Here is a 13,193-nt window from a genome sequence, read left to right on the forward strand (position 1 = left end):
CAAAAAGCAACCTACAGGGCTTTCTGGCATCTTCATGGAGTGCACTGATTTTGTTTATTCAGATGTTGGTTTCTTTTTAAATGAAAAGGCATGTGCTAGACCACAAATTTGTATTACAGTAATAAACGTCTGACTGTATTTCAAAAGAGACTTTGAATGCTAATTGATGGATGGATTCAAGGCAGAGGCAGAACAACCATCTCATATATCATTCAATACTGTCTGGGTCTAGTCGTTTCTCAGTGTGGTCGCATTTCTGCCAGGAATTTAAAATGTCAGCCCAAGAGTATGTAAATTAAAACCAGGGGAGTTGTTGCACTGATTTCAAATACAAACCATCTATGGTTTTATATCTAAAACAAGTGGTATGCACATGTGCTGCCTGTCCTCTTGAAAGGCAGAAATGAATAAATGAGGGCAGAATTTAAGAAAGCAACTTGTTTTCCCCAGTTTGGGGCAGATTTACAGCAGGGCTCCAAGCCCAGCAGTTCCCATTTTGAACCATTACAATTTTCAGGAGAATGCAGCTCACATTTCAAGCCACAAGGGTCTGCGTCTGTGCCAAGAGAGTTCCAGCAGCACATCTTCACACCCTCTACTCCCAAGACTCCTTGACCAAAAGAGGGTGGAAGCAGATATTTGCTATGTGGAAAACCACAGTGCTTCACTGTGGGACTCCAAGAACTGAATGCCACAGATGACATTCATTCTAGGCACCGTCTCATGATTTGAAAACATCCTGTGTTTAAAAAGAAGGCTAAGGGGTTAGGATGGAAGTTGTTTTTGTGATCTTTAGACCTAGATGAGCAGTACAGAAAGAGCTGCATCAGGTTGGCATTGCATTTCAGAAGGCTCCAAAATTCAGGATGGCATGAATTGCTTTCGAATTGTTCTCCACCACAGAGCTTTTTGTTAAGTGGAAGAGTCCTAGGAATGAGCCAGGTGGGCTGAGCAGCAGTAGCAGGAACCTCAAACTCCCTAAGGATGTACACAGTAGAGAGGCAGTTAGGCGAGGCTTTATGATCTCCTCCAAGGGTAGTGAGCACATCTGAAGATCTCGGCCACAATGTATGCAGTCTTTGTGCACCCATCTAAGATTTCATCTGTCAGTGGAGCAGTTGCACCACTCTCCACCCAACCTACACTTGCAAGACAATCTCTTCTAAGATCTGGCTGTTGCTCCCAGCATCAAAACCCAGCCCCACCACAGTATGGTATCTGCACTGTCTGTTCTTCACATTGTGCTTTCCAGCTGGTCCCTGATTCCAAATTTGCAGCTGCCCTATAAAAAAAGCCTTGGTGTGGTACAGCCATGAGAATATTATTTGCTGTGTCCATGTGTGTATTTATAACAGTAATGGATCCCCCTCCAGCTGTAGCAGAAAGAAAATAGTAGCAAGACAGGGAGCAGACCATCTGGCACCAGCTCAGAATATCTGAACTACATCTGCAGTGGGGTTATGCGTGTTTGATATTCCTGGCAGTAACAGCACAATCAATAGTGTTAACTCAATTTACAGGATGTCGTTCATCCTGGCCATACAATGTAAATGGTATCAAAATACTGCGAGGAGCTAGGACGCTGAAATACCCTCTTGCATCTGAAGGTACCCTCTGAGTTCTAGCAATAAGATGAGCAAAAGAATGAAACAAAAAAGACCAAGTCACTTGTAGTCAACACAATGCTTAGAAAATGAGAAAATGGCACATTTGCTGTTTCATTCATTGGTGTGTACTGCTTTGTAAGTCTTGAGAAGCTAAAATTTGCACCTAAGGAGGCATTTTTGTCCCTCTCCCTCTTCTGGACAAGCATTACTCACTTATGGATTGGGATATCTGAACCGGATGTTTGTGAGAGGACATTTGGGACAGTCCATTCCAGTAAACCAAAGCAACGCTTTTAGCTCTGTGTTTCATAAATCCACCACTCCGAATACTATAAAGCAACCACTATGATCATTTATCTTAGCAACCTGTGCAACACGGGTCACGAAATTCCTCTCAACGATTCCTGCATCAAAGCTTTATCTTGTGGTCAAAGCAAAGCATATTTTTAGAGGGCCATCTAGAGAATTGTATGACTTTAAAATGTGGTTTGTGGCCTTTGCAGTTACAACACTGCTACCCTCTTGCACTGCACCTCCTTTAAAGCAATCCATCTGTAACATGGTGAGAATAATTTTTCTCATCATCAATTCCGCTTGCAAATGATGTGCTTTAATTACAAGCCATGCAACAAGAAACTCTGGTGCAACAGAGTCCAAAACTCATGTGACCCCTTGGTCCTCTGCACAAAAGCCAATGCTGTATTGCAGGAGGAACATGCCCCAGCCCTGAATTAAGGTCCGAGGCCACCACCATCCAGGCACTTGCCATCTGCACATAGGCAGAGGCAAGTAACACACAGAGGTTACACAAGTAAAGCTTGAGCAGGAACTGATGCTCATAAATATCTCACCAGTCCTCTGCTTTCTGCTTTCACACCAGGCAAGTGTGAAATTCACTCTATGCCCCACAGTGTATGGAGGCATTTGGGTTTTTTGAAACAGTTCTGCAAAGTGTGGATATTCATATGTTATGATCCAGACAAGGGGCTCCCCTGGCCATGGAGCATTGTTTCACTGGCACCAGCCTTAATCTTAGCCTGGCATTTACTGAACAACATCTGTGCCATGCCAGTGCATCAGCACTAAAGATAGTTACAGTGCTCAGTGTGAGTGAAAAAGCTTGGCTCTCAAGTGCTGCATTCTCTGTACAGACTATGGAAGAAAGTCTGTGTATTTGATTGAGATAAATCCCTGTGTACTGCTTTACCAAACTTCCTGCAAATGTGACAGCCTCAGCAATGCAGAAGCGATGGGGCATTCATGCCAAACAACATGCTCAGGTGGCATGACTGTCTCAAAGGTACCACCTGCTTCCATGCCTGGACTCAAAGTGAGATGAGACAGCAGCTCAGCATGACAGTAACATCCACTGATGGCAAAGGCTCGCAAAGAAAATGCAGGAGATGCAGAATGCTCAGCCAGAGCCTTTGCTGCCAGTGAAACGGCAGAAAGTCATGGCGATAGGGATGTTGCTTAAAAAAAGAAGAAAGGACAAAACATCAGATGATGCGATCAGAGGAAACCCATGGTGAAAACCCATCCAGAGGTAGGATCTCCACAGGCAGCAGGGCTGCCCCGCATACCTCATGGTGAATCCAACCTCATGCGTTAGTTGGCATCCTCAGAGACCTTCACTGTCATGTTCTTGGAGATGTGAAGAGGAAGGAGGGGCCTAGAAAATCTGGCAACCTCAGGCTTAAGTTTTTTACCCTTGGACAAGAACAGATTTTGATGGTGAGCTCAGGGTAGAATGTAGCCCTGAAGTAGGAACAAGAGATCCTTAGCCAGGCTGGGATTGGAGCTGAAGTCAGACAGGAGACAGTGTCCCCAGGCACGTCCCTGTTTGGAGATGCTTCAGAGGGTGGCCTTCAGGTCAGAAGCTCAAGGGGGCAATGGAACCTCTGAGCAAGGGGACACTACTTGAAGGGTAGTGTACAAATGAATCATAAGAGCTTTTGTTAGCACAAACTTACAAGATGTTCACAACAGGAGCAAAACTACTCTCTTGAGATCAGCAATGCATGAACAACCAAGATGCAGCTCTGTGAACTGCTGTCACTAGATCAAATCACCCAGCTTTTGTGCATGGAAACAAAGCCCTTACCATGACTCCCTTGAGTTGCTGCTTTACATGGCAGCAGGGGTTTGAACACACGATTGAAATGCTGCCAGTTTATCAGCTTCTATTCCCTGGCAGGCCTTTGTCATTAAGCAGAAGAGGGACAGGCTCCAGCTCTAACAACATTAGTGAAGCTCCAGCAGTCTGCTGGGGGAAGCAGGCTTGCCTCTGTGCAGACACATTTCCCTCTGTGCACAGCCTGTTCTGGGTTGCTGCAAAAAAAAGGAGCATCAAATGGGAGGATCATTTCTGTCTGGCATGGGGGAGCAAAGCCATTTTTACAGCAGCTGTCCTCATCTTGTCCCCACTCTGCCTCTCTGATTGCAGAATGAATGCTGAGCCTCAAAGTCCCATCACACAGCAACTCTCACACGTGCTTACATCTTGGTTTGTCATTTCCCAGTAAGGCCTCTCGCCGTAGGACATCACCTCCCACATTACAATGCCATAGCTCCAGACGTCGCTGGCCGATGTGAATTTGCGGAAGGCAATTGCTTCAGGTGCTGTCCATCGGATGGGGATCTTCCCTCCCTAAAAGGAAAAGAAATGGAAAAAACCCACAAAAAACAGATTGCAGAGGAGGGCAGAGAACATGCAAGAGAAGACAAAACAGCTCTCCTCAGAGCACCAAGGGATGTTATTTTCTCTCTGGAAAGAGACATCGAATTTTAAAGTAAATCTGTTTGACAGCATGGGGCCCCTTTCCACATTATCTCAGCCCATAAGCATTTGTAGGCTGCCTACTAATTGGCTGTCCTGAAGGTTTGTTGTTTGAATGTTGTTTGAATGCTGGGACATGTATAGGATCAACATCTCAATTATGTTGCACGGGTTGGTAAGGGAATACAGTTCCTCCATTTCTGAGAGCGAGCGGGGGAGGAACAGACAGCTCTGAAGCCAAGGAAGACTTTGATCTAACGAGGGCTTCATGCAAATTGCTGCAGAAGTAATGCCTTTTTTTTTTTTTTTAAATGCAGCCCCGATCCTGCAGAGGGATCTGTGTAGGCACAGAAATCTGTGTGTGCAAAGACCAGCCTGCTTAGCCTCTGCTGTGGGACTGAAGATGATGCCACAGCTGTCAAATGTGCTTTGCTGTTTCCTTTTCCCCTTTCTATCATTTTAGAAATCAAACTTCAGACCAGCTCTGAGAAGGAAAAGGGGAGGGAAAGGGGATTCTGGACTAAGGAATACTTTTCTCATTGGGTTTAAAGAGCTGTCTCCCATGATTTATTAAAAAAATATTTACTGTGAAGTCCCTTCCTCTTACTGTTGAGCTAAATATTGCAAGGTCTCCCTGAATGCCCCCTCACAGTGTTTGTTATTGGAAAAATAACAGGATTTGGAACATGCTTCCAAAGCAACTTTTACAAAGTCTCTTCTTCCAATAATTATTCACAGCCTTATCAGGGCATGCCTTAAGTGAGGGGCCAGATTCTCAGCAGTGCCAATTAGCACATGGCAGCACACTGCAGCTACAGCAGGGCTGGCCGAGAGCCCTCCAGCCTGCAGGGAAGTGCTAGTCCAGCTGTGCACTGAGTCCCATTGCGGGGCTGTGACTGCCAAGAGCCGAAAAGACCTTTCCCAGATCTCTGCAGGAACTGGCAATGTGACTTAAGAGAGCTCCCACCACCCGCAAAACAATACCCTTGGAAAAACACACTAATAGGACACGTCCAGGTGTGCCAATCACTGCCATTAATATTGGAGGCTCTCTCCAAGTCTGTGCTGTTGAGGATGGGTCCTGTCCACTCCCCCTCTTCAGTGCTGGGGCCATGTGGCCTCGCAATAGGATAGGTGGGCTGATGTCCTGAAATGATTGACCGAGGATGAACAGGGGCAGAGCACTGAGGCTGGAGAAGCTCTTTCTCGGGTTGGGAGAAATTACCCTCAAATTACTCAGGGTAACACTGGGGGCAATGTGCATTATTTGCAATGGGAATTCATTACACACTTACCAACATTTTAAAACAGTCAAATTATTCCAAAGATCATGGCTTATATCTCCACATGGGTACCTGAGCAAAGCAATTGCTCTTTCCTCCCTTTAGTATTCACCAAAGAGGTCAGAGTAGAGCTGGAAGCATGGCAACTTTGCAAAGCCTGCTATTTGACTCATGTACCCAACCTGAACTTGAAAGTTATTAATGAAGTTCTGCCTTATTTGGCTATCCCCACTATAAATTTAAGGCTTTTGCAAAAAGTAATCTGATAACAATTAACTGTTAACATCAGATCGAACCCTCATGCACAGTTTAGAGGCCCTGGATTTGTAGAAACCTCTTTGCCACAGAGCCTGAACACTAAAATGTGGCAGGGAATAAGGTCTTCTTGATCTCAACCCTAACTAAATCCTCCTAACTCACCCTGGTTGTGTATGCTGCTTCAGGGTCATCTTCTAGGACTCTGGAGAGGCCGAAGTCTGACACCTTGCAGACTAGGTTACTGTTGATCAGGATATTCCTGGCAGCCAGATCCCTGTGTACATAACCCATGTCAGACAGGTACTTCATTCCTGATGCAATGCCTCGTAGCATCCCAACCAGCTGAATGACTGTGAACTGCCCATCATTCTTCTGCAAAAGGAAGGAGACATTTGATGAGTTGAGCGTCTCTGCACCCTCAGGATTGTGTGTGCATGAATAAAAATGCAAAGGCAAGTCTCCAGGGAAGAAAATCAGGAAAATTAATAATTCACTACTTCCACGCTCTGACCACGAAGCTTTTCTAAGTTTTACTGTTTAGATTAGGATCTCTAGAGACAAAGCTAAGGAAATGTAGTTCTTTTAACTGGAGATCAAGGAGCAAGCTGTTTCCACTGGTGACTGATAAAGAGACTGTGACTGGGAGTGAACACCTAGCTATGTGTATAAGGGAACCAGGATGGGCTGTTTCTCAGCCAGCCCAACTGAATGGTATCGAATTGCAAAATCCTACCTGTAAAATATTCACACGTGAATATTTGGGGGTAGAGGCTTTTCCTCATTTTGTCACATTGCATTTCTAACTACTTCCCCTATCTTCCCTTTACTAGCTCTTACGTTTCATGGAAAAACTCTGTCAAGTTTGCCATGATGCGGTGTGGATGTGCTCTTGAAACATCGAATTTTTCAGGAGAAGTTAATAATTTCCATGCAGGTAACTGCCTTCTAAAATAAACATAATATCCTCCAATTTATTCTTGTCTGTTTGTATCAATGCATGCACCAGGTCCTTCATGATGCTGTGTAAATGTAGATCAAACAGACGACTGAGTCACTCCTCCCTCCAGACAGCACCAGTACCCAGCAAACATTTTCATTGATATTAACCCTCTGTAAACAACCCAAACCTTAACCAAGGTCCCTCTGGAAAAAGAATCTAAGTATTACCTTTAAAAATGTATCCAGAGAACCATTCTCCATATATTCAGTCACTATCATTACTGGTTTGCCTGGAAAAAAAAAGTGCATGAGTTTGTGAGCAATTTATTTAAAAAACATGAAAATACAGAAGTCTTTTCATAGTGCATCTGCATGTGAATATACAGGCATGCAACAGTAAATCTACACCAAGATACTGCTGTCCCAGCAAGAGGACAAGTGTTTTTTCCCAGAATATATATAGAAGTAGGGGAATTGAGGAGGAGAGGATGAAAAAGTAATCCCATATTGTTAGAGGTACCAAGCGCTAGAGTGTTTAGATGATGACTGAGTAAGAGGCTGCAAGCTGAACCCCGGCAACCCTCTTCTCAGCTTCACCAACAAGCCAAAAGCTTGCAGAGGCCAAATTGCACACAGCAACCTCTTTGGACTCCTCCCTAGAGCTTTAACACCCTGAAGTAACAACGGGAGCCCAAAAGGAGCAACCAGGATGATCTGAAGCTCGAGTTTGGTAGCCACCAAAATCAAGAACAGGAAAGGATGGGATTACATCCCTTCTAATTCATGTAATCCCATGTGACTACCCTTGTAAACATAACTGGAAGTGAGAAAAGGAATATTTATGTTGCAGAACAAAAGCTAGTTAAGTATGGAATGAGTGCAAGTGGAAATCAAAGTTCTTAACAAAAGATCTGTTCTCCTATTGTTGACAGGAATAATAATGTTTTTCCAAATCTGTTTGATTAATTTTCATGCCCGAGTCATTTTAATGGTAATTATATATAGTTTTTCCTCAGTTTTTATATCTAATTTCTCGCTAGCTTGCCACAATGGCATAGCAATAATTAATGTGGTGCGCTCCATTCCTTGTAAATTCAATGAAATCTTATAAGAACATGTAAATTATTTTTTATTTAAATCAATTTCCATTAGCTAGCAAGAAGCACAGACAAAAGAGGAGCTGCCAATTATTTGTAAAGTGCATTATAAATGTCTTTCATAGAAATGATCAACGAGAGCTGTTGTGTGTCACAACATGCACAGGAAGGTAAATACTAAAAATCGGCACATTTTCCACCATTTAGATAGATCCTAATTTTTCCCACTTTACCATTACCTTAACTATTTTACCTAATTTACTGCTTAATTATCTACACAATAAAGGTAATTTTGAAGCTATCCATCAAAATACTCATTGCTGTGCAAAGAAAAAAAGTTGTGAAGACGCTGTTGGAAGAAATTCTGAATGGAGTAAACTAGCATGCACTGAGCTAATGACAAACTAAGGGTGCATGTACCCACCCTGCATCCAAACTCCAGTTGCTCCAAGTCTAATTCGGAAGCAGAGCTTCTCGTGTTTCCACAGTCTTTGGAGCAGACAGCCACTTTCTATAAAAGGCAGCTTGCTAGGGAGGCACATTCTCTCTGAAAGTGGGATTTCCCATCCACCCCCTGAGGCCCCAGTGGTCAGAAAGACTCAAACCCATGCCAATAGCAGCTTTCATGGATGTCTAATCATCAGTCTCTTCCTGTCCAATATTCCACATCCCTGGAGGACTAGAAATTGGAGCTTTTATGTATTAAGAGTTACACAAGGTGTCCCTGAGAGATTTTGATATTTGTTCAATTTTTAGGAGAAATCTATTTTGCTTATTTTTTTTCTTCTCTTAAAAGTCTTAGGAAATGCAATTTCATGGGAAAGAATGCAAGGAAAGGCTGCTGATTGCAAAACAGCATTGATTCTGTGTAGGTTATAAGGATGTGAACCAGACAAACAGCTAGCATCTCTATACCTTGCCTAGTGCAGCTCTGAAAAAGAACTAATGTCGGAGACACTTCCTCTGATTAATGACAAATAGTACCAAGAGCAGCCACATGGCACCAAACACAGCCCCTTGAACAGTAGTAACTAAGCTCTGATGTTGCCAAACATTAAGACAAGAGGGAGACAGCCATTCACGCTTGTGAGGCTGGTGCAGAAGCACTTAAGGGACACCTTAAAATAAAGTAGTAGCTCTTTTCAACAAAATAATCCTTGATGCAAATAATGTAGATCCTTCAAGGCTTTAAAATGAATGAGTAACAACACCTTTGCACATTTTCGACAGCCTCAGCACAGCACCAACAGCCAGAGAGGCTTGGACTGGGCACATTTGGATGTGCTGTCCCTTTCCCTGCCCTTATCTTCAGTGCATACAGTAATTCGGAGAAGAACTGGGCTGGGAAAGTTATGGAAGGTTTTGCTAACTGAAAAGTCAGATCTCAGTAACTCTTGTGCTGAGTTGTTTTGCCAACATTTCACATTTTCCTCAAGCCCTCAACTCCACTCATAATCTATATGCCAGCATCATGGGCAACTACTACCAGGGGCATCACTATCAGATCCCAGGGGGACCTTGCCTTAACTGTGGTTTTATACAGTCCTGTCATTTTCAGCTACAATCCCGTTCTTCTTCTCTGCTTCTGGAAACCTTCTGTTCTTGCTCACATCCTATGTGAGTGCTCACTAGACCATCAGTACTACCCTCTTGTGGGCTTTGCTTCAGTGGTTTCGCAAAAGATGACCGCTGGAAATCATCAGAGGTTGTGGGATGGGTTCCCCCCCTCTCCCAGACTCTTGGTAGCAAAATCTTCCTCATTTTCCTGCCTGAGAAATCATTTGCTACTTCCTAGCACATCTTTGCTCACCCTGGGGATCACGAGGTTTCAAAAGTGAACAAATAAAGGCAGAAATAAGAGGCAAGTCTGCTTGGAAAACTTCGTGGTTGGTTTGGTGTTACTGCATTCGAAATGCTCTTGCATTTTGCAGGTGGTATTTGCTGCTAAACTACTTGCAAGGCACTGGCATCCAGATATCCCAGGCATATTGCCATCTCTATTATCTACACACTGCATGAGACTGGCCAAAAACACCTCCCATTTCTGTGTCATTTGATTTTGGGCCTTCAAAGAGGGGTTTGCTCTTAAACCATGCATATTATGCCAAAGTGAGGCAAGGTCTGCAGAGGCAGTTGCAGTTTTGTATCATTTTAGCTATTATGTATTCATTGTAGCTGGATGAACACCAAAACCCTTTGGGCACAAACCCCCTTTACTGTGTTGGGAAACCTGTTTCTAGCTGGACCTATCAAGTGTGACACTTCAGGCAATGAAGTTCACTTTTTTTTGAGGAATTAAGAAAGATGCAGTCAAAAAGTGAATAACTGCAGTCTTTTTCCCCTGACCAACTCTCCCATCGGCCAGAGTTCAAGAAGAGCAGTCCACACCAACTTGTACCTACTTTTTGTGACGACGCCTTCCAGGTGGATGATGTTGGGGTGGTCAAACTGCCCCATGATGCTTGCTTCTCCCAAGAAATCTCTCCTCTGTTTCTCTGTGTAGCCCACCTTCAGGGTTTTGATAGCTACTGGAAACTCACGCTTTCCTTGCAGCTTCAGCCGTCCACTGCAGACTTCCCCAAATTCACCTTCAGAGAAAAGTCAGGAAACATGGGATCACAGCGTGTCCAGGGAACGGATGACACATGTGTGTCTACAGGATGCAGCTCAGCCTCAGCTGATCAAAAGCATGCAAGGCTGCCCTGCACTCATGGATGTGGATTGCTGAACATCACAGTATCACCATCTCAAATAGCTGGTGTACCAAAAGCCAAGTAATTCATAAGCACAAGAAAACTAGGAATAAAAATGTATTTTTCCTTTATTTTAAAAGCTATGCTTTATATTCTACTGGGCTTTTTTTTCATTTCATACTTTTGTCTACTAGATGAAAAAGTCCTGTCACATTCTATACCATGGCCCTGTATGGATAGGTGTAAAACACAAACCACTTGCTTCTTAACCTTCCTTTGGTAAGTTACATAGTTGGAATGCTGTTAGCTTTTCACACTAACATATATTTTCATAGAATATAAACCCTTTACAATTTTATGACTACTTTTAAAAAAAGTAACCCAAATGGATCTTTTTTTCTGGTGAATAGTAAATTACCCCCAAACCCATAATTTTACATCATTGAAAATACTCCTAAAGTTGGATGCAAATCTAAACAAACAGTTTAACTGAAAAGAAAATGGAGTTTCTTCTTTTAACCAAGGAAGTTTAAAGTTTTGGACTTTGGTTTGTGCTTTTTTAATCTCCCAGATGACTTCTTAATTTTTTCTTCAAGACTGGCCTTTATGAGGAAGGTGAAAAAGGTTAAAATGGCAAAAAAAGTGAAAATTAAGTGACTCATTTCCCTTAGCATCCACTGAAATAACTCAGCTTGGTCCAAATGTGACCATTTTTTGACACTTTCAGTTCAGTTACTGCATTTCAAAACTGCAGACAAAGGGAGGTTTGTCCCAAACTTCAGTTGGAACATGCTCACCATCACTTGCAGAGTAACTAACAGCTCAAATATTTCATGGCCCTTCCCAGATCTCTTATATTAAGAAAGTCAACCCTTCATGTTGCTAAGGGTCATGAAATGCATTTCCATACCAGCTCCAATAACTCTTTCAATAGTTATACATGAAGCTTCAATCTCCTTAGCAAACTCGTGGACAGCTTGATTAGGGTCCTCGTAGGTGTGGGGATCAATGTAGGTCCTTACTCCAGGCAGCTTAACTGCAGACACAAATTTAAAACATTAATGGCATTACACACTCCTGTCCCTTGAACTCTGCTTTGATGGAAAACATTGCAGCAAGGGAGTCTACTTCTATGGTGAAAATTAATATTATTCTTGGAAAATGATATTTAGTTTATATGTGACACATGTGCAACTTCACTGTATTTAGAAAAGTACATCATAGTGCTCAGTTGGAATGATGTACAGCTAAAAGTCCCTTTTGGTGCTGTATAATGGGCTGGTCGGGGGTCTGGTGCAAAAGGATCCCTTTCTGGAACTGGAGAGAGTACACCAGGAGGAAAAGTGCAAAAACCAAGATGTTACAGGAGCAACTTGTGAAGCAAGTTGGATGGATAGGCATTGACGGAGAGCTGAAACAAAATATGCCCTACCAGTCACATATTAGTTAATTAATCAGCCACATTATTTCAGATGGCGTTACTGAGATTTAAATGAACTGCATATTTGCAGTACAAAGCCTGTGGGCTGTACCAGTATAAATATAATCGATAGTAGGCTTTTTCTCCAGGATTTGAGAGGGGAAAAAGTATTTTCATTATCCATATTATAAGTTTGTTTTGACAATCATTAAGGCTACTCACATGAAGAATTGCTCATCAGTCTAATGAGACAGCTACATTACACTGTGGCTCTTAATTGATTTGCTTCCTGCTGCCTTCATTATATAGCACTAATGGAAATTTGACTTTCACTCAAGATGCGTTTGCCTTTTCCACCCCAAAAGGCACCTCACTGTTACCCGTGCCCAGATCCCACAACACTTGATGAAGGAAGGCTCTTCAAACGCTGGCTTTGCATGAACAGAAGGACTGATAGTAACCATGAGATTTACTTTCTAGCATCACTGCAGAGGGTTTTTGTATACAAAGGCATTAACATAGCATTTCTGAAAGCTTCCTATGAGCAAGAAGTAGGTGTTATTCCTCACACCTCTGCAGAGGCATCCAACGCAAAGAGTAGCAGTGGGCTTGGTCCTCATGGCTGGCTGGGGTGAAGCAAGGGTTTCAAACAGGTATTTTGGAGTGATGCATCCAGACCACAAAAATGCAGAGTTTTTACGTGCTGACCAGGAAAATTAATAGCACCATGGGTCACACAGCAAAGACAGAGGAACAAATCAAAATGGCTCACTAGAGAGATCTGTTGAAAACGTACAGGTGTGAATAGCTCAGCATATATAAGGGCTGTTCAAATGTTCAGTTCTCTGTGGGGCTTACAGCAGGGGTGGGGGGGACCTACTGAACAAATGATTCTTTTGTAAATTACCAGCAAAACCATATTTTTTTTTTCAGAAAACCATGTCTCAGTTGTATTTCTTATTACCACAGAAATCCAAATACACATATATACGTTTTCTCTTTACTCACTGTGGCCGTTATGAAAATGCATCTTTTCTTCTTCTGGATCTTGTTTAGCCTTGCTATAGCCACATCGCCTGGAAAAAAAAAAAAAACACAACAGAAGAGTGTTTTTGTC

General features: G+C 42.8%; 1 protein-coding gene across 10 annotated transcripts in view; it reads right to left on the reverse strand.

Annotated features, from left to right (window-relative positions):
- Positions 1–13,193, reverse strand: part of EPHA5 (EPH receptor A5) — a 200,343-nt gene that overhangs the window by 16,473 nt on the left and 170,677 nt on the right. For all 10 annotated transcript variants that reach the window (XM_051790688.1, XM_051790689.1, XM_051790687.1 and 7 more), the window contains 6 exons: positions 13,085–13,152; positions 11,567–11,692; positions 10,366–10,551; positions 7,095–7,156; positions 6,090–6,299; positions 4,108–4,257 (listed from right to left, as the gene is read on the reverse strand). In XM_051790688.1, coding sequence (XP_051646648.1) covers positions 4,108–4,257; positions 6,090–6,299; positions 7,095–7,156; positions 10,366–10,551; positions 11,567–11,692; positions 13,085–13,152 — 802 coding nt within the window. The remainder of the gene's footprint in view (positions 1–4,107; positions 4,258–6,089; positions 6,300–7,094; positions 7,157–10,365; positions 10,552–11,566; positions 11,693–13,084; positions 13,153–13,193) is intronic.

Source organism: Manacus candei, unplaced genomic scaffold (assembly GCF_025592945.1).
Source record: "Manacus candei isolate 608988 ecotype Guabito, Panama unplaced genomic scaffold, ASM2559294v1 h1tg000028l, whole genome shotgun sequence".
NCBI lineage: Eukaryota > Metazoa > Chordata > Aves > Passeriformes > Pipridae > Manacus > Manacus candei.